The 24,990-nt window shown below is 36.5% G+C and overlaps 2 protein-coding genes across 2 annotated transcripts; both read left to right on the forward strand.

Moving 5' to 3' along the window:
* The first annotated feature begins 626 nt into the window (after window positions 1–626).
* On the forward strand, window positions 627–20,182 carry LOC149792137 (uncharacterized). The gene is made up of 6 exons (XM_089969531.1): window positions 627–702; window positions 16,276–16,389; window positions 16,784–16,990; window positions 17,703–17,789; window positions 18,709–19,596; window positions 20,172–20,182. The coding sequence occupies exons 1-6, from the start codon at window positions 627–629 to the stop codon at window positions 20,180–20,182; spliced, it is 1,383 nt and encodes a 460-aa protein (XP_089825657.1).
* Window positions 20,183–20,760: 578 nt separating this feature from the next.
* On the forward strand, window positions 20,761–24,311 carry LOC149792138 (uncharacterized). Its single transcript, XM_089969532.1, has 3 exons — window positions 20,761–23,178; window positions 23,688–23,781; window positions 24,224–24,311. The coding sequence occupies exons 1-3, from the start codon at window positions 20,862–20,864 to the stop codon at window positions 24,309–24,311; spliced, it is 2,499 nt and encodes an 832-aa protein (XP_089825658.1). The 5' UTR covers window positions 20,761–20,861.
* Window positions 24,312–24,990: the final 679 nt, after the last annotated feature.

Consider the following 24,990-nt stretch of genomic DNA (forward strand, 5'->3'; position numbering starts at 1 on the left):
TAGGGTGTATAATGCATTGAAGTAAGGGTAAGTCGGATCCTCGCTGAAGGATAGGGGTATGATTGTAAATGAATAATTTGTTTAGCATGACCGGTTATTCAAGCGTTCATGTGTTTGTCCATGGAGTGAGGACGACGATGTACCTTCATCGTTTTGTGTTTGAGGTTCACCGGGGAGTAATTCCCATGAATTATTCAGTCCCCTGGATTATTGACTGTGCAATTTGGACATAAAAACCATCCGAGATCAAAAAAATGTCAAAAACCACGTTTTCAATTCTTTTTGTGTGAGGATCTGTGCAGTAACTGGAGGAGTTCTTGACGCATGCAGGAGATGCAGTGCTTGAACATGGGTTCTTTATCGTAGATGAGCCACCGTGAGCAAGACTAGACCGTGTCATATGCCCACGACTTTAGTCAGGGCGAGACTTACGTTAATGTCGACGATGAGATGAAACGCATTGACGATGGACTTCTCGAGATCTTCCCGATTTTCCACTACGACGTAGGTCATGTATCGCATGTAGCCTGATAGACCCTCAGCCATCTCTACTACATCCTTCATTCTATATGAAGATAATTTAAAAATCATTTCAACGTTTTTTCGCTAAGACATCGCATGCAATGATGACGAATCAGATGCTCGTCATAGTAGATTTTGACCACACTCTCCTGAGACAAGTGCGTGCGCTGCCCTTCGTGAGTAAGGCCTGTCCACGCGATGCTCCTTGTATTTGTTTCAAAGCTGGCCGGAGTAGAACAGGAAGAGGAATTCTAGTTATCTCTCTTATGCCCTTTCCGGCTCAACAATTTAAAAATTCGACCGTTACTTTAGATAACCTAATTCAAATTCCTATTAAATCGTCAACCTTTGTGTCAACTATCCAAGAGATACCTTTGTTTATTGCATGATTCAATGTCCAATGAGTAGGACCACCGGAAAAGCGCACATAAATAGTTAAATTTATCAACGACCAGATTATAGACGTCTTTTTCCTGACAGAAACATGGCCAAAAGCACCAGGTGATATGCCCAAGTGCGCAGATCTAACATCCACTGGTTACTTCATCAAGTCGTTCCCCCGCCACTCTCGCGGAAGTGGAATTGCTGTCATCACAAAGAACTCCATGATCAAACGTCTAACTACACCACAACATTCAATTTGGACCACACACTGTTTGAACTAGTCCAAACCGCACTCACACTGGATCAACGGTCAGTCCATTTTTTTCTGCTTATACCGCCCTCCTCCTAGTAGAATAAAAACAAGCTGACTGAATCTCTCTGTTTGGAGCAGTTTCCGAATCTCCTGGAGTATGGAAATTCGATAGGTGGCAACCTGACTATTCTTGGAGATTTCAACTTTCACTTTGACTGTCCCGGAAACCCAAATACATCAAAACTCATAGATTCCATTAATCTTTTCAACCTCAAACAGTCAGTTAACCAACCCACCCATTAACATGGTCATATTTTAGACTGGATTCTGCATAGACTTGATGATAATATTCTATGGTCCTCCCTGGTATCCCACGAACTTGCATCAGATCACCTCTGCATTATATGCCATCTTGACGTATCAGTCCCTAACCCTCCACCTTTATCTGCTACTAAGAGAAACCTCGGTATGATAAATAGAAGCAAACTAATGCACGACATCCAAGCGAACCTAACAACTAGCTTACCTCTTACAGCAGAACAACTCGACAACCGCCTGCGTTCATTGCTCGACAAACATACCCCAGCTACCAAGTGTAGAGTATCAATTCAAAAGTGTTCTCCATGGAATAGCATTGTTAGGGACCATATTCGGACTGCTTAAAGAGACCGCCGTAAAGCTGAGAGGCTCTGGCTTTCCACCAGACTCACTATTCATAAGCAAATCTATGAAGCCGCTACGAAGAATGTCACAAATATAGTCTATGCAGCGAAATCAGCCCACTACACTACTAAGATCAGGGCCGGCGCCAGACCCGGCCAGACTATCTGGCACCCTAGGCAAGGTTAGATTCTGGCGCCCCCCCCTGGAAAATATCAATTTCAAAATATGGAAAGTTCCAGCTGCAAAGAGCTCTTCGAGATTACTAACAAGATAATGTCAAGGAACAAATGTACACCACTTCCAACTACCTTCTCTCCAGTCGACCTTCCGGACATGTTTGCAAATTTCTTCCGTGACAAAGTACAAACCATTAGAGATAAGCTTGACACCACAATTGCAATTGACTCGTCGTCACCATACAGTTGGGATACAGAATTTGAGCGGCAACCATTAGCAGCATTTGAACCTGTCTCTGTGGATTTCATGATCTTTCCATCACTGGTAGGCCTCTTCCAAGGATAATTTACCCGCCTTTCTAACTTCGATGATGTCCACGTGTGCTCCCGTAGCATGCTTCATTAGGTACTTACTCTTGCTCGTTTACGCCTCCTGTCTGTACGTATCGTCGAACAGTAACTGATGAAACTTCGTCACGTTGCGCATGCTCTATATGAACTTTATGGTCGCAATGAATTATTTTTAACTTTATTACCGAATTTACATGCTACTTGTAATATTAGATTTTCAGTATGAAAAAATTATTGGTAGCTTTACGGTATTGCTGAAATTGAAAACTAATTGGAATTTATGACAGTTCGATTCACTGCATTTAAAAACGTCGACGTGCGGATGTCAGAGAAAATATCCAAGCAGTTCTTATCTTGGTGTGTGATACGGAAATGGGGAATAAACACCTTTATGGTAGGCCTACCAGATCAAACGTGTAAGAACAAATCGGTATGTAATAAACTTAAATATCAACTTCTATTTTATATACATTATGCCTTTTTGCACTCTCTGTCCGTCTGTCTGTCTGTCTCTCTCTCTCTCTCTCTCACACACACACACACACGTACGCGCACACACATAGTACACACATCCACTTCATTATTTTAATGACTGAATACATTTGTCGGTATAAGACTGTTTTGGTTAAAAAATTGGTAATTTCCACTCCAATCGATTCTGGTCCAAATGATGCACGTTTTATGTGTGTGTGTAATCTGGGCTAAACAGACTTTGGACAAAATGTAAATACATGTGTTGACACAGTTTTGAGTTATTTTATCTGACTGATATGTAGGACATGTTGTAAATACAAGTGTTGATACAATATTGAGGTGTTTTATCTAACCGACATGTGTGATGCAGATATACTTGCACCTGCAAAGCAATGATTTAAACGACAATATTTGAACTTTAGGATGCAGGTGTACAAAACAAAATTCTACACATGACACCTGTGCCCTCAGTTGTCTTTCAAACGCAACGCCAATAGTCAATACTGCTTAGTTTGTTCCATACATAATACAAATACCCATGTTCTGATTGCAGTCTTCGTAGGCTTTTCACGTACATCATACAAATACCCATGTTCCAACTGCAGTCTTCGTAGGCTTTTCACGTACATCATATAAATACCCATGTTCCGACTGCAGTCTTCGTAGGCTTTTCACGTATATCATACAAATACCCATGTTCCGACTGCAGTCTTCGTAGGCTTTTCACGTACATCATACAAATACCTATGTTCCGACTGCAGTCTTCGTAGGCTTTTCGCGTACATCATACAAATACCTATGTTCGGACTGCAGTCTTCGTAGGCTATTCACGCACATCATACAAATACCTATGTTCCTACTGCAGTTTTCGTAGGCTTTTCGCGTACATCATACAAATACCCATGTTCTGACTTAAGTTTTCGTAGGCTTTTCACATATATCATACAAATAGCCATGTTCCGACTGCAGGCTTCGTAGGCTTTTCACGTGCATCATACAAATACCCATGTTCTGACTGCAGTATCCGCAGGCTTCATATATACATCATACAGTTACCCAGCTTTTAATTGCAGTCTCGATATACTTGTCTTACTTTATTATTTAGACATTGTTTATTCTTATCAAAGATTTTTTAACATTTTCTGCAATAAAATTGAAGCACTTTTCGTTGGGTCGATCACTCTTTTACTTATTCCTAAATATGCTTATTAATTGTATGCACGGTTTAATTTAGATTTGCAAAATCAAAGTAATATGTTTATTAAAAGTTCACTTCCTCTTTGAATGTCATTTTCTAAAACCCTTCCCTTATTGAAAAGTACAAAAACACATCACGTATTATGTAATTAAAGAGGGAAAAATATATTGTTGCAATAGTGGCACTAAATGTACATCGGCATATATTAAATTCATGTATTGACTTCGGTATGAAATGCATATATTGACTCCGGTGTGAAATGCATATATTAACTCTGTATAAAATGGATGTATTGACTTCGGTATGAAATACCTATGTTGACTCCGGTTTGAGATAGATATATTGACTTCGGTATGAAATGGATATATTTACTCCGGTATGAAATGGATATATTGTCTTGGGTATCAAATAGATATATTGACTCCGGTATCAAATGAATATATTGACTTGGGTATGAAATGGATATACTGACTTCGGTATGAAATGCAAAGTCATATGTTCCTGGTATGAAATGTGACACAAACCTTGCTATTGGCAAATTCGAAGAAAGGTGTATTTACAGTAGTACTCAGTTACAACCTATGCTTGAATAAATTTCAAGGTACATTGTATTGTCAAATTGTTAGACAAATTACGATCTATGATGGAATACATTTTAGGATATAATGTGTTGAGCTGATTTTAAGATAAACTACAGCATATCATGGAATACATATTTGGGCACACTGTGTTGGTCAGATTGTAACAAAAATTACAACATATCAGGGAATACTTACTTGGTTACGCTGTATTGTAAAATTGTAACACAAATTGCTACATATCATGGAATACTTACATGGATACGCTGTATTGTAAGATTGTAACACAAGTTACCACATACCATGAAATACTTACTTGGGTACGCTTTATTGGTCAGGTTGTAACACAAGTTACAACATATAATGGAATACTTACTTGGATACGCTGTATTGTAAGATTGTAACACAAGTTACAATATACCATGAAATACTTACTTGGGTACGCTGTATTGTAAGATTGCAACACAAGTTACAACATATCATGGAATACTTACTTGGGTACGCTGTATTGTAAGATTGTAATACAAGATATAACATACCATGAAATACTTACTTGGGTACGCTGTATTGTAAGATTGCAACACAAGTTACAACATATCATGGAATACTTACTTGGGTACGCTGTATTGTAAGACTGTAACACAAGTTACAACATACCATGAAATACTTACGTGGGTACGCTGTATTGTAAGATTGCAACACAAGTTACAACATATCATGGAATACTTACTTGGGTACGCTGTATTGTAAGACTGTAACACAAGTTACAACATACCATGAAATACTTACTTGGGTACGCTGTATTGTAAGATTGCAACACAAGTTACAACATATCATGGAATACTTACTTGGGTACGCTGTATTGTAAGACTGTAACACATGTTACAACATACCATGAAATACTTACTTGGGTACGCTGTATTGTAAGATTGCAACACAAGCTACATCATATCATGGAATACTTACTTGGGTACGCTGTATTGTAAGATTGCAACACAAGTTACAACATGCCATGAAATACTTGGATACGCTGTATTGTAAGATTGTAACACTCATAAAGAAGAATGTCCTAAAGCAAAGTTAGTATAAAATGTTCCTTAAGTTTGCTAATTTCTCACACCTTTTTAGAATTTCAGTCTTCGGTCTGGACTTGAGGTGGAAATGGTATCATCCTTTTCATTAAAAAAAAATAACACTGAAATATAAATAGGTTACTTCAGCGCATAAACAATTCAGGAAGTTTTAAGATTCTCAGACATTTTAGATTTGGAACGCTTTCTTATAAGGATATTGGTTTTGTACTAATGTTCTGACTCGTAGAAACGTTTTCATTAATATTTCAAGAAATCGCCTGTTCTGTTCATTTTCAAACAGTTTTCAAAATGACTGAACTAGTTGCTTAGTTTTGGTGGTCTTCTTTGTTCAACGTAAGTCTCTAGAGTCAATCTGTTAAGCAGATTTGAGAGAGAGAGAGAGAGAGAGAGAGAGAGAGAGAGAGATGTAATGTCATGCCGATAATGTATTAGGCAAGATTATCCAGTAATCAAGATAGATAAGTGTACTACTTGTTGACAGGTTGACGTGGAATCATTATTTGTGTTATGGTGACATGTGACCTTAGTGATTACCGTGTTAACAGCGTTTCGCGCGTAGCAAAATATTCTTAAATTCGTATTATATTCGGCATATGAAGGTTGTACATATACTATATCTGTACAAATATAAATTGCTTCCCAACTAGACGTAAATAAATGTAATCAAAATGGAGAGATATATACCTTTCCAGTAGACAGTTCTTCCATATATATAACTTACCCCTTGTACGCCATATATATATATATATATATATATATATATATATATATATATATATATATATATATATATATATGTTGTTGTTGGGTTTTACACCATTTTTCGGCACACGATATGCTATACATGGCGGCCAGTATTAATGTTGGAGGAAGAACCCGGGGAAACCCAGGAAAGAACCACCGACCCACGAGAAGCTACTGGCAAGCTTTCTCACAAACCCACATTGGCCGAACCCATACAACCAGAGGTGAGATGCCAGTGATCAAGCAAAGGAAACAAGCAAACCTTCCGCCGCAAATTATTGAGAAATACAATTCTTCCACGACTCACTTTGTGCAAATGTAAAGAAATGTAAGGAATCAGATCGACCATGTTATATTAGATACGGTTTGCTCTCTAAGATTTACCAGCTGAAAAATCGTCTGGTAATAACCATAGATATATGAACAAGACTTCGAGGAAGAACTGATTGGATAAGGCAACTAAGAAGAGTTTTGTTTGGTCAACTCGCAAACTGGATGATCCACCAATGATGTTGTGACCGGTTGGTGCGCCAATTTTTATGTTGTGCTCGGTCGGAACATTGTTATGACAGACAGTTCACGTACCACTCGGTGTACCAGTTATGTTGTGCCTGTTCGGTACCGTGTTGTGACAGGCAGCTCACAGACCTGTCGGTGCATTAATTATGTTGTGCCCGGTCGGTATCGTGTTGTGACAGGCAGCTCACAGACCTGTCGGTGCATTAATTATGTTGTGCCTGGTCGGTACCGTGTTGTGACAGGTAGCTCACAGACCTGTCGCTGCATTAATTATATTGTACCTGTTCGGTATCGTGTTGTGACAGGCAGCTCACAGACCTGTCCGTGTACTAGTTATGTTGTGCCTGGTCGGTATCGTGTTGTGACAGGCAGCTCACAGGCCAGTCGGTGTACTAGCTATATTGTGCCCGGTCGGTACCGTTTTGTGACAGGCAGCTCACAGACCAGTCGGTGTCCTAGTTATATTGTGCCTGGTCGGTATCGTGTTGTGACAGGCAGCCCACAGACCAGTCGCTGTCCTAGTTATATTGTGCCTGGTCGGTATCGTGTTGTGACAGGCAGCTCATAGACCAGTCGGTGTACTAGTTATATTGTGCCCGGTCGGTACCGTTTTGTGACAGGCAGCTCATGGACCAGTCGATGTACCAGTTACGTTGTTCCCAGTCGATTTCTTGATCACGCGTGTGTTGATGCAAATTATTATTATTATTATTATCATTATTATTATTATTATAGCAGCGGTCGTAATACCGAGCCGACCAATCACGTTGTTAATGGGTACACGTGATAACCATCGTGCGCAAAATTCATCACTGGAAAAATTTCAGGAGTATATAAAAGGGTTTAGGAATTTAAAACTGTGATTGGTTGCTTTCATACTGTTTTTAAGACGATCATCATCCAGCAGGGTGAAGCAATACTTACCGCTCAGATTGCGTATAATTTCCATGCAGTGCCTCCATTAAAGCAGCACTGATATATTTACTTTTGCTGGCGTAGAGTTACGTTTCCTGGCGTAGAGTTACCTTTCCTGGCGTAGAGTTACTTTTCTTGGTGTATAGTTACCTTTCCTGGCGCAGAGTTACCTTTCCTGGCGTTCCTTTGAAGTGGGTGCTGCTGACTTGAGAAGACAATTTGAATGGCCATCTGGGATGGGATTTGGACTGGCTTTCCATTATACATACTAGTGATTTATGCTTGAGAATTGTATTTTGTATAGAATCTTAAAGTGAATAACGAAAGCGAACAGATAGATGTACATGCTGAGAGATGCACGGAAGAATCAAAAAAGAAAGAAGGAAATGCATGGTACAGACTACCAAACCAACATCCCTTGCACATACCCATAAATAAATACACAAGTTAATCCATTCAAAGAGTTTTCGTTTCAATAAACATCTGCATTACTCAATCGATCAATAAATTCAAAATATATTCACTATATCCAAATGACTTGAAGACTTAAAAGTGATAACGATTTCGAGTACCAAAAAATTTGATTAACATCTGTACGATAATTTCTCATTTTTTAAACTGAATTATTAATTATAAAAGTGATTATTTATTTACTTGCCATAAAAAGTAGGAGGCAAAAATGTTACTTCGCCGCACAAACTACTTTTATTAAAACTTGAAACAATGCGCCGACATTTTAAAGACTTTTTATCTAGAATATTATATTATACTAATTGCTTTGTTGATTTTCTAAAAGAGGAGAAAAACAATAATAATCGGATGCGAGAGCTCGGGGTTTCGAACCCCGGTCGAGTCGTACAAAAGACTTATAAAAACTGTCCATACAGCTACTGCGCTTGGCTCTCAGGATTAAACGGTTATGTTAGGACTGATCGGCCTGGTGTCATGATAATGTGACTGGGTGAGACATTATGTTACATGTCTGCTGCATGATGCCTAGTGCTAGACATCACTATAAACTGTCATAATCATGACATCATAGCGATACGACTAAAACTTAAAGTTACGTTAAAAATCTAAATCAGCTTTATATATATATATATATATATATATATATATATATATATATATATATATATATATATATATATATATATGTATATATAAAGCGCTCTCTTCCTTGGCCTTTATATATTTTTGATACGTTTGAAAATTGATTAATTTGTTCGGGAAGCGTAGCTTTGCGCTGACATTTTATCAGATGACTTTTTCATTTCCACCAGCTCTATCTCGAACTCACCCATGCTAATCGTTTTATATTCGATGTCCACTGAGTACAGCTTGGCAACTGTGCTAAGACCACATTGTGCTGCCACGAGGAACCCACAATATACCCGTATTCATGAATGTAACAGCAACGAAATTATTTTCCTGACGCCGCAATCACACCTGTTCGCATTATTACGCCTCTGACAGCAATTCGGATTGGTGCGCCTATAAAAGCTGTCATAGTCGTTATTCCAAAGCCAACAGCTGTTGCCTTGGCGAGTCCACAAATCACAGAGACCTTAATACGCGTTTTGTTTCGTGAATACCACGGTTCTCTTGCGATTGTATCTAAACATCTACAGTCCACTTCCATTGTTTCGTTTTGGTAACAATAAGGGCCTATCAGAGTTATTTTAGTGATACTGTGATCGCGACGTATACTTGCTCGACAAGCTGGCCTTGTTCAGGTACAACGCGCAAGCGCACTTCCAACCAATGAGACCTTTCAACTTGCACAGCTGCTGGGTAATCATAGAAATATCTACTTGAGGAATATTTAATTCTCCTGAGATTACGCGTACTGGTGGTCTAGCTCCACCAGTTCTAACTATATTATTTGTGCCATTGATTGGTGTCAGAAACGACCGTTCTCGTTTACGACCAAGAACCGTTATAGGGACAAGTACATCTTTGTTAAATAAGAGTTGCGCTTTTTTTCTTCAGGCTGAGTGAATGTTGGTTCATTATAATCAACGAGGAATGTAGCAGGGGGATAATTTATTGGTGAACTCCACTTAATCGCTGTAGAAGGAATGCTGGACGTTTTTATACCTAACAGTGTAGTTAGCGAACTGACCTTTCTTTTTACTTGTCAATGCTGTAATGTCAAGCTATCATCGACTTTGTAATATTACATCAGTATGGTTTCAACTGTCGAGTTCTATATGGCTCTTAACACAAATATATTTCCGTGTATACGAGGGTTTATTAGCGCCACTCTGCCCCGGTTGAATAAAAAATATACCTACACTATTTAATGACAAATAATGCACTTACCAGCCAGAAGGAATCATTTATCCGTCAACACATTAATCTGTAAGCAATTTTCACTGTAGTACTTGCCATATTTCCAGGACAGAAAAATAAATGTTCAAATAATCCGTGAACTTAAAAGTTTATCACATGGTTATCCGCTAGAGTCCGTTTTTGGAAGTTCAGTGGGCAATTCATTCCTAGATAGAAACATATAATAATGTTATTACAAAAACAAACACCATGAAATTAGAAAAAACATTAAAAAATAAAATACATGCTGAGAATATTTCAGGTAGGAAAAATTATTAGGTCTTTAAGTTTGTTCTTGCAGTCGAAATGTGTGAGTTCTAAGAGCACTTTTGAATGGGATCACTGTGTCTTTGTGTCTAAGTTCAGTGGGCAATTCATTCCACGTCGCTGGGCCCTGGTATGCAAAAGAACGCTGTCCCTATGACTTTGTTTTCATAGTGGGAATGAGTATACGATTGTCAGAAGAGGAGCGTAAGTATCTTGCTGGTGTGTACACATGGCTGAGGTCGGATAGGTATGTTGGACTAGAGTCCGACAGTGAAACGTAGCACAGAGAACAAATGTTGTGTTTGATTCTGGATCGAATGGATAGCCAGTTTATGGTACAGAGCAGCGGGGAGGTGTGCTCTAATCGTGGTACTCTAAGTATGATCAGAGCAGCTGTGTATTATACACGGGGTAATTTAACAATCAATATTAAGGGCAACACAAGTATGTCACACAAAGTTTCACCTCCCCCAAAGAAAATAATAGTTATATACGATAGTGACACAAATCTCTAATTAACCATGAATAATCTAAAGAAAGATGTTACTCTTCGTTACAGCTTGTACTAAGTATAACTACAGTAGAGCTGAGTAGCCAATATAGTTTTATTATTTACAATATAACTTTTCAAAATTGGAACTGATGAAAATAAAACAGTTTCTTGTAATAGATATTAATTATTTATTGTCAATTTCATATAACATCCATATATTAAATGTGATAATACCTCATTATTATGCGACGTTTTATGTTGCTTCTTTTTCTTTGCTCACGCGTATAAACTGTGTACTTCGGACGCAACGGTCACAGCATAGCCGTCATGAACATATTTATATTCATGCGCCGCATGTAAACATTGGACGTGAACACTTGTGAAGAATTCTTTTTACACGAGGCTTGCCCGAGTGGGGAGACATATAATACAAACCCTCGACTGGGATTTCCTTGTCTCGGTCCAAACCCCAACATAGATTCTGTATGTCGCATACAAGCTAGGCTTGAGAATTAAGATTTACAATATGTCTATAAAACACGAGTTTATTGTGCAAAATGTTACATAGAAGTTGGTTGACAAAAAAAAAACTACGATGTTTGCAGATTGATTTGGTGACGTGTTTGCTGACATAATCGTTTTGAGAACATACTGACCTTGGTGTCAAGAGAGTTGGTTCCACTAACATATAATATAATCTTATTACTCTGATGTAAATCATTGTGTTGGATTTTTAAATTCGTTCAATATCTAAACCATCCTGTCTTTCCCAGATCCCAGAAATTGTTTTGTCCCTAGAAGGCTATACAGACCTGCTGCCTTTCTCAGATCCTAGAAACTGGGCTATCCTTATAAAAGCTATATAGACCAGCTGCCTTTCCCAGATCTTAGAAACTGGTCTGTCCTTAGAAAGCTATATTTATCTGCTTCCTTTCTCAGATCCAAGAAAATGGGCTGTCCTTAGCCTTATAGACAGTCTGTCTTTCTCAGATCCCAGCAACTGTTTTGCCCTAAGAAAGCTATATAGACTTGCTCTCTTTTTCAGATCCTAGAAACTAGGTTGTCCTTAGAAAGCTATTTAGACCTGATGTCTTTCTAAGATCCCATAAACTGTTTTATCCATAGAAAGCTGTATAGACTTACTGCCTTTCTCAGATCCCATAAACTGTTTTGTCCTTAGAGAGCTATATAGGCCTTGCCTTTTTCAGATCCTAGAAACTGGGCTGTCCTTAGAAAGTTATATAGACCTGCTGCCTGTCTCAGATCCCAGAAACTGTTTTGTTATTAGAAAGCTATATAGATCTGCTGCCTTTCTCAGATCCCAGAAACTGTTTTGTCCGTAGAAAGCTATATACATATGCTGCCTTCCTCAGGTCATGGAAACTGCGCTGTCCTTAGAAAGCTATAGAGACCTACTGCTTTTCTCAGATCCTAGAAACTGGGCTGTACTTAGAAAGTTATATAGACCTGCTGCCTTTTTCAGATCCCAAAAGCTATTTTGTTTCCAGAAAGCTATATAGATCTTCTGCCTTTCCCATATCCCAGAAACTGCGTTGTCGCTAGAAAGCTATATAGACCTGCTGACTTTCTCAGATCCCAGAAACTGGACTGTCTTTAGAAAGCTATATAAACCTACTGCCTTTCTCAGATACTAAAAATTGGACTGTTCTTAGAAAGCTATATAGACCTGCTGCCTTTCTCCGATTCTCGAAACTGGGCTTTCCTTAGAAAGCAATACAGACCTGCTGCCTTTCTCAGATCCTAGAAACTGGGCTGTCCTTAGAAATTCATATAGACTTGCTGCCTTTCCCAGATCACATAAACTGTTTTGTCCCTAGAAAGCTGTACAGACCTGCTGTCTTTCTCAGATCGCATAAACTGTATTGTCCATTGAAAGCTATATAGACCTCCTACCTTTTCAAGATTTTAAAATCTGATCTGGCCCTAGAAAGCTATGTAGACCTCATGCCTTTTTCAGATTTTAGAATCTGGTCTGTCCTTAGAAATCGATATAGACTTTTTAGATTATACGTTCCACTTAAACTTGATTACGAATCAATTTGAAACCATGGAATGACCAAACCCCATTAATACATTATGGTATAATAAAAGACAGTAATACTATGCTTTGTCCGAAAACAATGGCAAAACTTGCAAAGTGATAGCAACTTAGGAAGAAAGAATAAATTCGCACGTAGGCGTCAAAATATTTGCCTGCGCATAACACCAGCATGTAGTCTAACTTAGCATTATGCATCACTGATAACGTAACCTCTTCCGGTAGATTGTAAAATCTATTTTGATGACATGCCGAAATGGTGGTGCAAGTGTGGATTTGGGGTGTGCTTATGTACTTAATTGGATATTCATGGACGGATGGTAGGTAACGACTTTGCTAAGGTAAATCAACCCAAGAACGGAATGTTTCGTATTAGCGTTTTGTGCACAGAAATTGTCTTAATGTTTGAGATCATTAAAAAAATTCGACTGTCTAAAATATCTTCATTTAACGAGTCGTTCACTGATATGGGAATATTCAATTACCTCATTGTCCCTAGTTCAAATCTGAAATAAATGACTTTAATTTAAATTTTTGTAAAGTCTTCTTACTGCAGGAGGAATAGTTAGTCAAAATTTGATACAGTTCATAGTATTTGAAGGCTTGTTAGATCATGTAATCTTTGACATATTTATAAAGATAATAGCAGAGAGACCAATATGAAAGTAATCATATCATGTGCGATATATGAAATTAAATAATGATTATGTTGTAAATGTGTTTGTCATTTTCTTTAAACTGTCGATAATATTTTCTCTAAATAACTTGAACATCTTCATGCGGATTTTCAGAATTGTCATCTTCATAAATATACTTGTGGATATGTCAGTGCGTTTCCGACTTGTTATTTTCACAAAATTTATTACTTGTGGATATGTCGATGCGTTTCCGACTTGTTATTTTCACAAAATGTATTACTTGTGGGTATGTCGATGCATTTCCGACTTGTTATTTTCACAATATTTATTACTTGTGGATATGTCGATGCGTTTCCGACTTGTTATTTTCGCAAAATTTATTACTTGTGGATATGTCGATGCGTTTCCGACTTGTTATTTTCACAAAATTTATTACATGTGGATAGATAAAACCTTGACAATAATTGCACATATTGCGTAGTTATCCCTGCGATTTTATTACTATCACTATCATATATATAGTATTTTGCAACAAGTCATGTTTAAGAAATGTCAGATGTCGAATAACGGCATAAAATAGAACACATTCCAGATGAAACTGTATTGTATTTATCTATGTAGACAAATAGAATAACAAGATACAAATATTTATATCTCTGAGTCTGTATTTAGTTAAGGCTACGTTAAGATTCATATACAGTGAATAATTTATCTACCACAGATCATACCATTTTACAGACCTTGGATAGTCTCTTTAAAGGAGATTTATTCGCAAACAAATCAAACCAATTTCATGTTTGCATTCTTAATGGACTCGTTGTTTCTGTCTATTTACCTTTTGACACACTTGGACCCATATTGTTAACCGCATTACTATCAGAAGTAAATATAACTCTATAAGATAGATCTAGACCTGCCAATGAATCGATATAGCTTACTGCCTTTCTTTCTGACTGGCTGTCCTTTTATATATCGATGAATCCACAGACTATAGACCTGTAGTCCCCATTCTTTTTGATGATACTTTATCACTAATTCACAAATGTGCGAAGGAATATGTCAGTGGGTTTCTAAGCTCACCCAGACCAGGCCAGATCGGTACCTATGACAGTTCTCTGGTGACGTCACATTACGTGAATTATTTCTGCACAATATGACCTTTCAAGTGTTGATGTGCCGCTAGACAAATTTAATAAGAGAAGCTTATAAATAGTTCGGTGAGTTATCAACATAGGAACAGAAATTAAGGAAAAGTAATTAAGAAATAAACCGGGATACATATTCCTTTCCTGCAGGAGTTTAGTTACCAAATGCTATCACTATCTTATCTAAGTAGCAGTTTTCAGTTGATGGCTTTCCATAAGTTACGAAGATGATATTTCTCTCATTGTCACTTTCCATATTTATTTTGATCTTTTTATTTTTGAATGATATTTTAAAGGATCATCTCTCATGTAAATGTTATTAAAATCACCCATACATTCATGTGACACATTTCAGGTGTAGAATTTGAGTTGCTAAAATTCGACAACCAAAGATGGTCCTTGGCTTTCTGACCTGTCAGGCTAACAACGGTAGTTTACCAGGAAGAATTTCAACAGACGGACGGTTACAGTATCAGCTTTTGCATTCTAGCCTTCAGTATTATCCCAGTTGTTTCTGGATTGGAGCTACGTACAATCATGTTGATATTTATCAAGGTAGAATATTTTGACTTTTACATAAACATTCCATAGTTCCGTTTAACTGAACATACCATTCTGAGCGAAATGTTTGCTTTGTTTCTTTTGTGGAGGAGAAAAACGTTTGTTGTGCACTGAATTTACAGTCTGTAGAGTATGATCATATATTTTACAATTTACAGTTTTACACGAATTCAGTACTTCCTTTCAATTTCCCCAAACGGTCAACCAAGCAAAATAATTGGCTTTAAACAACTTCTGGAATATCTTGGAAGCGGGATCGGCAACCTAGTTTACATAGCGTGCCACTTTTTTCAGGATTAATTACAAAATGAACAAGCGCGTGCCACCAGTAAGAGAGTAACACTGTTGAAACCAAAATTTTTGGCTGCCCTCCGCGTGCCACACGAAACCTCTTGACACGCCACCTTACGTGTGCCATAATTTACCGACACCTGTATTAGAAATCAGTAGTAAAAACTTTGTTAAATCTGCAACATCCATGTATATATTTCATATTATATTTCAATGATGCTCATGCAATTATACATGCGAATCCCGGGTGTCTGAGTGTCTATGGCGATTGCCTTTACAGATTACCATCTCACTTCTGCTCGCTTGGGTTCGAATCTCATTTCCGACAACATACTTATGTTAGAAGGTTTACCAGTAGCTTCCCGTGGATTGTTGGTTATTTCCTGGTTTTACCGAATTTATTTCTCCACTAAATATACTGGCTGCCATGTTTAGCCTGACATGTGGTGAAAAATGTCGTGAAACCCACAAAAAAACCCCAAAACAAACCAATATTAGACTTCTGTGATGCTTTTCCTTGCTTTCGCCATTGCCTAAATTAATAATGTGTTAGTTATATGTTTAGTACTATTGACAAGTTACAGCATTATGTTTGATCCAAGTCTTTATATTTTAGAGGAAAAATATCCCATAGAATGTTGCGAAATTATTAAGAAGCACGGCAATCAAACAAAGGTGGACTGTGTGGAATGCAGTGGATCGGCTTATCACAGATACCTGTGTGCCAAAGGTGAGAGAATTGTTATACTTGTGCTCAGTTCCAGATATTGATGGTTCCTTTCTTAATGTTATCGGTACACATGCTGAGAGGTTGTTAGCTAGGGTTGAAGCAGTTATCAGCATTACGTGCAACGTTCGCACTTGATTTAATGACGTTTATAACTTGCTCTATTGTATTAGAATCAGTCGATTTAGACCAAAACAAATCTTTAGATTATTTTAAACATATGCATTTAAAAACTTTAACAAGAAAGTTTCCTACTCTAGGGAAATATTTGAACTATTCCAATTTATTATTTATCTTTTTAAATAGGTCAGCCATTTATTAAGCGTTCAAAATTTGGACAAATAAACTGAAATGTTATTAGTAAAGATATATTTTTGCCGCCTGTTAACAACTGTAGGTATATATTCAGATGGCTACATAGTTACAGAAGCTATACAGTCTCAAGAGAGTCGAAGCTGGAATAATGCTTCTAGCATTTGTAAATCGCAAAAACTTTCCCTGCCGTCAAAAGACGATAAGGGCTTTCAAGAAAAGCTCAAGGTGAATGGCTCGCAAACATTTTGGACAACAATCGTCAGACTGCTTAATACAAATCCAGGAGTAGGTGAGCAAATTTATCTTTGAAATAGATTTTAATTCTCATGAATAGTGATGAGAGTACGCCAATTTAACGTCAGAAATCAAATAACAAAATGATTCTCATGTGATTGACTTAATTGGGTGAAAATATTGATTGTTTTGTTATTATCTCGAAATCACACGATTCCTGGTTAGGTTAATTTACCAAAGCTACAGGGAATTCGAACAATGGGTGAAAATATTGATAGTTTCGTTATTTATCTCTAAATCACATGATTCCTGGTTAGGCCAATTTACTAAACCTAGTGGAAATTGTAACATTCAGTACTAATAATAACTCTATGACAATTTATCAAGTAGTTCTACGAAAAATAGTACATAAACAACGCGTCATAATTTAAAACTAGGCTTGGTTTAAACAGAATCAGGTCGTGTGATATGAAATCAGATCAAGGGAAAATGGCAAAATGTACAATGGTGAAATTAAAATGACTGTCGTGTAAAAAAACAATATTTCCAAACCGCGACTGCATAATTCCGATATTTCGAATATATTAATATTTACGTTGTGCATGAAATAAAATCTTACGAAGTGTGTCAGCTATGGACCTTTTTCTGTGCAAAATTTTAATTTTGTTTCATGACCCGCGTCAGAGATTTCCATCCTCCATGGAATTGTACACCAACATTTTCCTTTGACACGATTTTTGAATTTAATTTTTTTCATTATTTGTTAGGTGCTGATCAGATTCCCATTTGCTTCTGTAATGGATCCATCCGATTCTACGACTGTCCAGAAAAACAAACAATATTTTGTATTGCAGGTAAGTTATAACATTTCCAGAGTGATAATTAAACAACAGTAGGAATAGGAACCATCGATTGGAATGTTTTAAGTATGCAATAAATATGGAAGTGTTACAAGTAACAGAGTAGAAGCAACTACTTTTTGTACAAGAAATATTACTATATTTTACAGGTAACATAGTAAAAATAATTACTTTTTGTAAAAATACTATGACTATGTGTTACAAGAAAAATAGAAGAAACTATGAATTTTCGCACAGGAGGAAAAGCACATGGAAATATAAATATTACGAGATCACACAATATAATATTTTCTCTTGCACATTGAATCTTGCATTTGGAATTTTAACAGTGCAATTAAAATCAGATTTAATGTGTACATCTACTGGAAACATAAATATTTATCGTCTTTTTAAAAGCAAATTTCATGTGTACATCTACTGGAAATATAAATCTTTATCTTCTCTTTAAATACAGTCATTTCAACGAGTAATACAAATGAGATTATAGTTGAAAATTAAAATTTATTTTCAATTATGATATAATAGACTTGGATATGTCTTCCTGGTAAGACATCTATAATTCTAGCGCAATTGAATAAATTGTTTAATCTAGAAATTATTTTATCACCTTAGGTATAAACCCGTAGCGTGATACAAGTATTTTACTATACTCGCATCTAGGTCCGATTAATGTCCCAACCGAAAAATGTCTAGAACTCGGGATTTAATTTCAACAATAAACGAAGTCGAAATTTTATTAACATAACACACTGTAATTTGTTTTCCTTTCATTAAGACAACACACTGTATTTTGTTTTCCTTTCATTAAGACAACACACTGTATTTTGTTTTCCTTTCATTAGGATAATATACTGTATTTTGCTTTCCTTTCATTAAGACAACACATTATGTTGCTTTCTTTTCGTCTCTTCAGAAACAACATATACGGCAACACATGAATCAGTCACAGAAGTCTCCGCAACTCCAACGAACGTCTCCACTGTTAGTACTGAATCAGCTATAAAATTAATTGCCCTTTCCAAGAACGTTCAATCAGGAATCTATAACTCAACTAAAGATTTCACCACAGTGACATTGGCAAACTCAAAATCAGCTACAACATTCTTAACATTCGAATCGGCTATTCCTATCGCAAGTTCTGAATCAACTACGGAATTCACCACCTTCATATCGACTGTTCCTACTGCAAGTTCAAAATCAGCTACAGAATTCAGTACATTTACATCGGTCATTCCAGCTACGATTTTTAAATCAGCTAAAGAGTTCAGCACATTTTCATCGGCCATTCCAACTACGAGTTCTAGATATACTACAGAATTATCTACAGTTCCAAAGTTCACTTCTACTCTTGCTACCAGATCACCTACAGAATTTACCACAGCTGCCTCGGTCGTACCTATCAAAAGCTCAAAATCAACATCAATAGTCACAACCATTCTTGCGATCGCTGTTGATTCTAGTGTTAAAGCGACGACAAACTTTAATATTGAAAGCTCTGAAGGAATCACAGAATTTGCCACCTTTCCAACAACCAGTACCATTAAATCTAAATCAAGTCATGAATTTCCAACGGCGATTTACACCTCCCACATTGAATCAATGATAGATTTTGACGCACTTCTATCGTCAAGTACTGAATTTACCATCTTTTCTATACCGTCCAGTACTGAATTTACCACCATCTCTTCTATACCGTCGAGTACGGAATTTACCAACTCTTATATACCGTCGAGTATTGAATTTACCATCTCTTCTATACCGTCAAGTACTGAATTTACAACCATCTCTTCTATACCGTCAAGTACTGAATTTACCATCTCTTCTATACCGTCAAGTACTGAATTTATCATCTCTTCTATACTGTCGAGTATTGAATTTACCATCTCTTCTATACCGTCAAGTACTGAATTTACAACCATCTCTTCTATACCGTCAAGTACTGAATTTACCATCTCTTCTATACCGTCAAGTACCGAATTTACCATCTCTTCTATACCGTCAAGTACTGAATTTACCATCTCTTCTATACCGTCAAGTACTGAATATACCATCTCTTCTATACCGTCAAGTACCGAATTTACCATCTTTTCTATACCGTCAAGTACTGAATTTACCACCATCTCTTCTATATCGTCGAGTACTGAATTTACCATTTCTTCTATACCGTCAAGTACTGAATTTACCACCATCTATTCTGTACCGTCAAGTACTGAATTTACTACCATCTCTTCTATACCGTTGAGTACTGAATTTACCATTTCTTCTATACCGTCAAGTACTGAATTAACCACCATCTATTCTATACCGTCAAGTACTGAATTTACCACCATCTCTTCTATACCGTCAAGTACTGAATTTACCATTTCTTCTATACAGTCAAGTACTGAATTTACCATCTCTTCTATACCGTCAAGTACTGAATTTATCATCTCTTCTATACCGTCGAGCATTGAATTTACCACTATCTCTTCTATACAGTCGAGTACTGAATTTACCATCTCTTCTATACCGTCAAGTGCTGAATTTATCATCTCTTCTATACCGTCGAGTACTGAATTTACCATCTCTTCTATACCGTCGAGTACTGAATTTACCATCTCTTCTATACCGTCAAGTACTGAATTTACCACCATCTCTTCTATACCGTCAAGTACTGAATTTACCATTTCTTCTATTCCGTCGAGTACTGAATTTACCATCTCTTCTATACCGTCGAGTACTGAATTTACCACCATCTCTTCTATACCGTCGAGTACTGAATTTACCATCTCTTCTATACCGTCAAGTACTGAATTTACCATCATCTCTTCTATACCGTCGAATAAAGAATTTACCATCTCTTCTATACGGTCGAGTACTGAATTTACCATCTCTTCTATAACGTCAAGTACTAAATTTACCACCATCTCTTCTATACCGCCGAGTACTGAATTTACCAACTCTTCTATACCATCAAGTGCTGAATTTATCATCTCTTCTATACCGTCGAGTACTGAATTTACCATCTCTTCTATACCGTCGAGTTATTCAAGCTCAAAATCATCAACGTATTTACCAACATCTCCAATGACCCTTTCTATGATAAGCACGGAAATAGCTCCAAATTCGACCGCACTAAAAATATTATCTTTGCATGAAGGCCCCGTGACCAAATATCCATCCAACTCGGAGAGTAAAATCTCTCCATCCAGCTTATATACAACAAGCTCTTCATCCAACTTACATTATACAAGCTCCACATCCAACTTACGTACTACAAGCTCTAAAACGGCCACAGAATTCACCTCTTTCACATCGACTGCTTCTATTGCAAGCCCTAATTCAAGTACAGAATTCACCATATTCGCATCTGCCATTCCTAATGCGATGTCGGAATCGAGTGAAGAATTCAACACATTCCCACCCACCATTCCTGCTACAATTTATAAATCACACACAGAATACTCCACAGTTTTCAAGCACATATCTGCCATCACTGCAAAATCACCTACAAATATCACCTCATTTGTATCGGCCTTACCAATCGAAAGCTCTAAATCAACTTCAGAAGCCTCAACATATATTTCTAATGTACCTGCTGAGAAAACTACAGAATGGATCACCTTTTCAAGGATATCGTTTGAGAAAAGTTCAAAACCAGCCAACAACTTAAACAAATTGATATCCAGTTTACAAACTGTATGCTGTACATCAACTACACTGATATCAGCCGACCCTACTGCAAACTATAAATCAACAACAAACTTCAAAACGTTGCACTCGGTAATTTTAACTACATCTTCTAAATCATTTACAGAATCCACCCCATTCACATTTGACATTTATACTGCAACTACATCAACTAAAATAGCCAGCAGAATTCCGACTCCCTTTCGAACTGATACTACCAAGCCACCCATAGAAGTCATTACATTTGCACCTGCCATTCCAAATAAAAGTTCTAGGTCAGTCACAGAATTGGCAAAACAGAATTTGACCATTTCTACAGTGACTCTGAGATCAACTGTCAAACTCACCAGGGTTACATCAGCTATTATTCCTAACACAGGCTCACATCTAACAACAGAAGTCATCGAGTCAAGGCACAGCTACACTGCTGGTACCAAATCACCCACTAAATTTACCGCATTCACATCAGTCATTAATATGCAAATCTCGAAATCTAATATAGAATTTACCAGATGGGCATCGACCATTACAAATGCAAGCTCTAAATCAACTACAGAATTCGTCACACTTGCATCGAACATTTCTACTGTAAACTTTACATCAGGTAAAATGTCAACCTCAGTTCCCATGCATTTTGCAAGTGGTGCTGCCAAATTATCCATTATACTTGAATCGAGAACTACTGAAAACACAATATTAGATACAGAATTTGCCACATTGGGATCGGTCATTCCTTCTGAAATCTCAAAATCACCGGGAAAATTCATGACAATTCTTACCACCTCTTTCACTGATTACTTTCATGCAACTCCGGACTTTTCCTTATTATCAACGACCCCTTATATTGATTTCTCAAAATCAATCACAGAATTTCCTTTCCTTCCAAAAACCACTAGTGATAGCTCAAAATCAAGTAGTGCGTGGACATTGATAATTCCTACTTCAAGCGTTAAATTTACTACCGAATTCAACTCAATGAAATCGGACATTCCTAAAGAAACCTCACATTCAACCAGAGAATTAATCACATTCAAATCAGGCATTCGTACAGCAAGCCTTTCAACAAGAAAAGACTTTATCACAGTTCCAAATCACATTTCTACCCATACTACCAAATCATATACAGAATTTACCACACTTTTATTAGCCAATCCCACTGTAACCTCTAAACCACCTACAGAAATTACCACAGTCTCATCGGGCATGTCTACTAAATCCTCTAACTCACCTACAGAATTTACGACATTTACAACGATCACGTATGCCGAAACTCCAAAATCACTTACACAGTTTACCACGTTCACAACGCGCATACCTACCGGAGCCTCTAAATTGCCTGATGAATTTTTAACATTCACATCTGTTATATCAAGTGCGGCATCAGCTAAAGAACTCATCACACTGGTAATGTCATCGTTTAATGAAGGTTCCAAAGGAGCTACACAGCTTATCGATTCACTATCAAATTTATCTAGTGTAAGCCCTAAATCAGTTGTCGATTTTGCAACACATAGCCTGACTCTGTCTACCGCAAACTCAAAATCAACTGCAAAATATATCACCGAAAATTTAAGACCAGTTACAGAGTCGTCCTTTTCTATTGCCAGATCCGAATCAACCAAAGGATTTATTTCATTTTCATCGTCTTTAATTTCAACCTTTGGTAATGCCGGAAGTTCAACGAATTTACCAACACTAGAGGTAAAAACGACAGGTACGTACGTGCTTATGTATATAATAGTAGGTAAAAGACACAAGGCAGGGAGATACTATATTCGCTTGGCGTTTTTATAACCTTATATATCTTATTGATAATTGCAAGGCAAAAATGAAAATGTAATTGGTAAAAAGAAAACAATTCGAAGAGTATAAAAAATGTCTGATGTAAATTATAAGAGACTATTTTATTTATTGTTTTGTTCTATTCCTAATTGTTAAGACACAGTTTTGATGAGATATCTTTTGTAACATATCAAAAACCTTAATGGTCAATATCTCTATATACATGGAATTTATATGAATATATCTAAATAATAAGGCTATAACAAAGCAAATAGTTCAAAGTGATAAAGAAAATGACATGACATTGGTATCTGTTTATAAAGTAACATTATAGTAAAGATAATCACAGTATAATCTTTTGAAAAGGTTCTCATGACGATGATTAAACGAATAGTGCTGTTGTTTACTACACAGCTAATACACTAATTTATTATTTTACAGACAATGTGTATTGGCCTGTAATCATCGGAACTTGCGGTGCAGTTATCCTAATTGCGATGATCGTTACATGGGTTGTTTTACTCAAATCCACACGGTTAGAATGAGATCCCTTTCTTGAAGACAAACGTGGAAATGTTTTCATCAAATGACGGAAACCATCACATATGGTTCTATCATTGCTTTTTTTCCAAGTCATTTTTGAGTTAGAAAATCTTCAGTAGTGGATATCTGGATAATTATGTCATCTCAGACTATGCACAATTTATCTGTCTCAATACATTTAGAATATTACATAATTTATTCATCACTTCTTTGATGTAGGATGTAAATGTTTGTTTTTAATAAGTTGCATTTATTCGTACGAACATTGTAAAGACTCTCTTTGAGGTCAGTTACTATATATATATATATATATATATATATATATATATATATATATATATATATATATATATATACAAATTTCTTGCTTGTATTATATTCTACCTTTCGGCAGCAGCATAGTCCGCTTAAAGAAAGTATATTGTATTTTTCAGGTTCAAAGGAAGTGACGACATGGAGTTAAAAGGCAGAGTCAATAGGAACGACACTGTATGGGAAGAAGATTTTGCAAATCCAGTTTAATACGTCTTTGAAAAAGCTGCTGAGATTAAGTTAAATGTTAATTTAAATAGAAAATCTGGGCAAGATATGGACAAAGGTATTGTGTTTCAAAAAGGATTCCTAAAAATCAGTTAACATTGACAAATGTATTGCATGTTACATGTATTTGCAGTATGTTATCTATATGTTTCACATATTTGTGTTATGTTAACTATAGGTTAAATATATTTGAAGTATATTAACTGTATGTTACATGCATTTGCGGTATGTTTAATTTATGTTAAGCATATGTTATGTTACGCCATTTGCTTTGACTTTATTTCTTTTCTCACTCTGCAGTTTCCGTACTATTTTTAGATTAGTGCATTTCATTTGTTTGCTTGCATGTACATTTGTAAATTGAACACTTCATAATTGTTATGTTTGTGTTTCTTCTGATAAATATTTTGGGTTGGTTGGTTTGGTCTTCATGTTAGAATACAGCATTGTAACCTGTTTTGTTTTGCTTTATATGTGATCTATATTGCATGCCATATATATTTAGTTAATTGTATTTATAGAGATTTTGGGACTGAATTTCATTATGTGCTCAAAACACACGGTATGTGTGTCATACATTATTTCGTTCTTTATTTACTTATGACTGACATAGACTCACGCTTTTAAATACCTTATGTAGTCAGTAAAGATGACTCGTATC

The sequence above is a fragment of the Sinohyriopsis cumingii genome, chromosome 9 (genome assembly GCF_028554795.1).
Source record: "Sinohyriopsis cumingii isolate HCF-2022 chromosome 9, ASM2855479v2, whole genome shotgun sequence".
In the NCBI taxonomy this organism is placed as follows: Eukaryota; Metazoa; Mollusca; class Bivalvia; order Unionida; family Unionidae; genus Sinohyriopsis; species Sinohyriopsis cumingii.

Coding starts and splice junctions, on each gene's coding strand:
- LOC149792137 (XM_089969531.1), top strand. CDS start 627: ATGACGAATCAGATGCTCGTCATAGTAGATTTTGACCACACTCTCCTG. Junction 703..16,275: donor GCGTGCGCTGCCCTTCGTGA/GTAAGGCCTGTC, acceptor TTTATATTTTAG/AGGAAAAATATCCCATAGAA. Junction 16,991..17,702: donor TAATACAAATCCAGGAGTAG/GTGAGCAAATTT, acceptor ATTATTTGTTAG/GTGCTGATCAGATTCCCATT.
- LOC149792138 (XM_089969532.1), top strand. CDS start 20,862: ATGACCCTTTCTATGATAAGCACGGAAATAGCTCCAAATTCGACCGCA. Junction 23,179..23,687: donor ACTAGAGGTAAAAACGACAG/GTACGTACGTGC, acceptor ATTATTTTACAG/ACAATGTGTATTGGCCTGTA. Junction 23,782..24,223: donor GTTTTACTCAAATCCACACG/GTTAGAATGAGA, acceptor TGTATTTTTCAG/GTTCAAAGGAAGTGACGACA.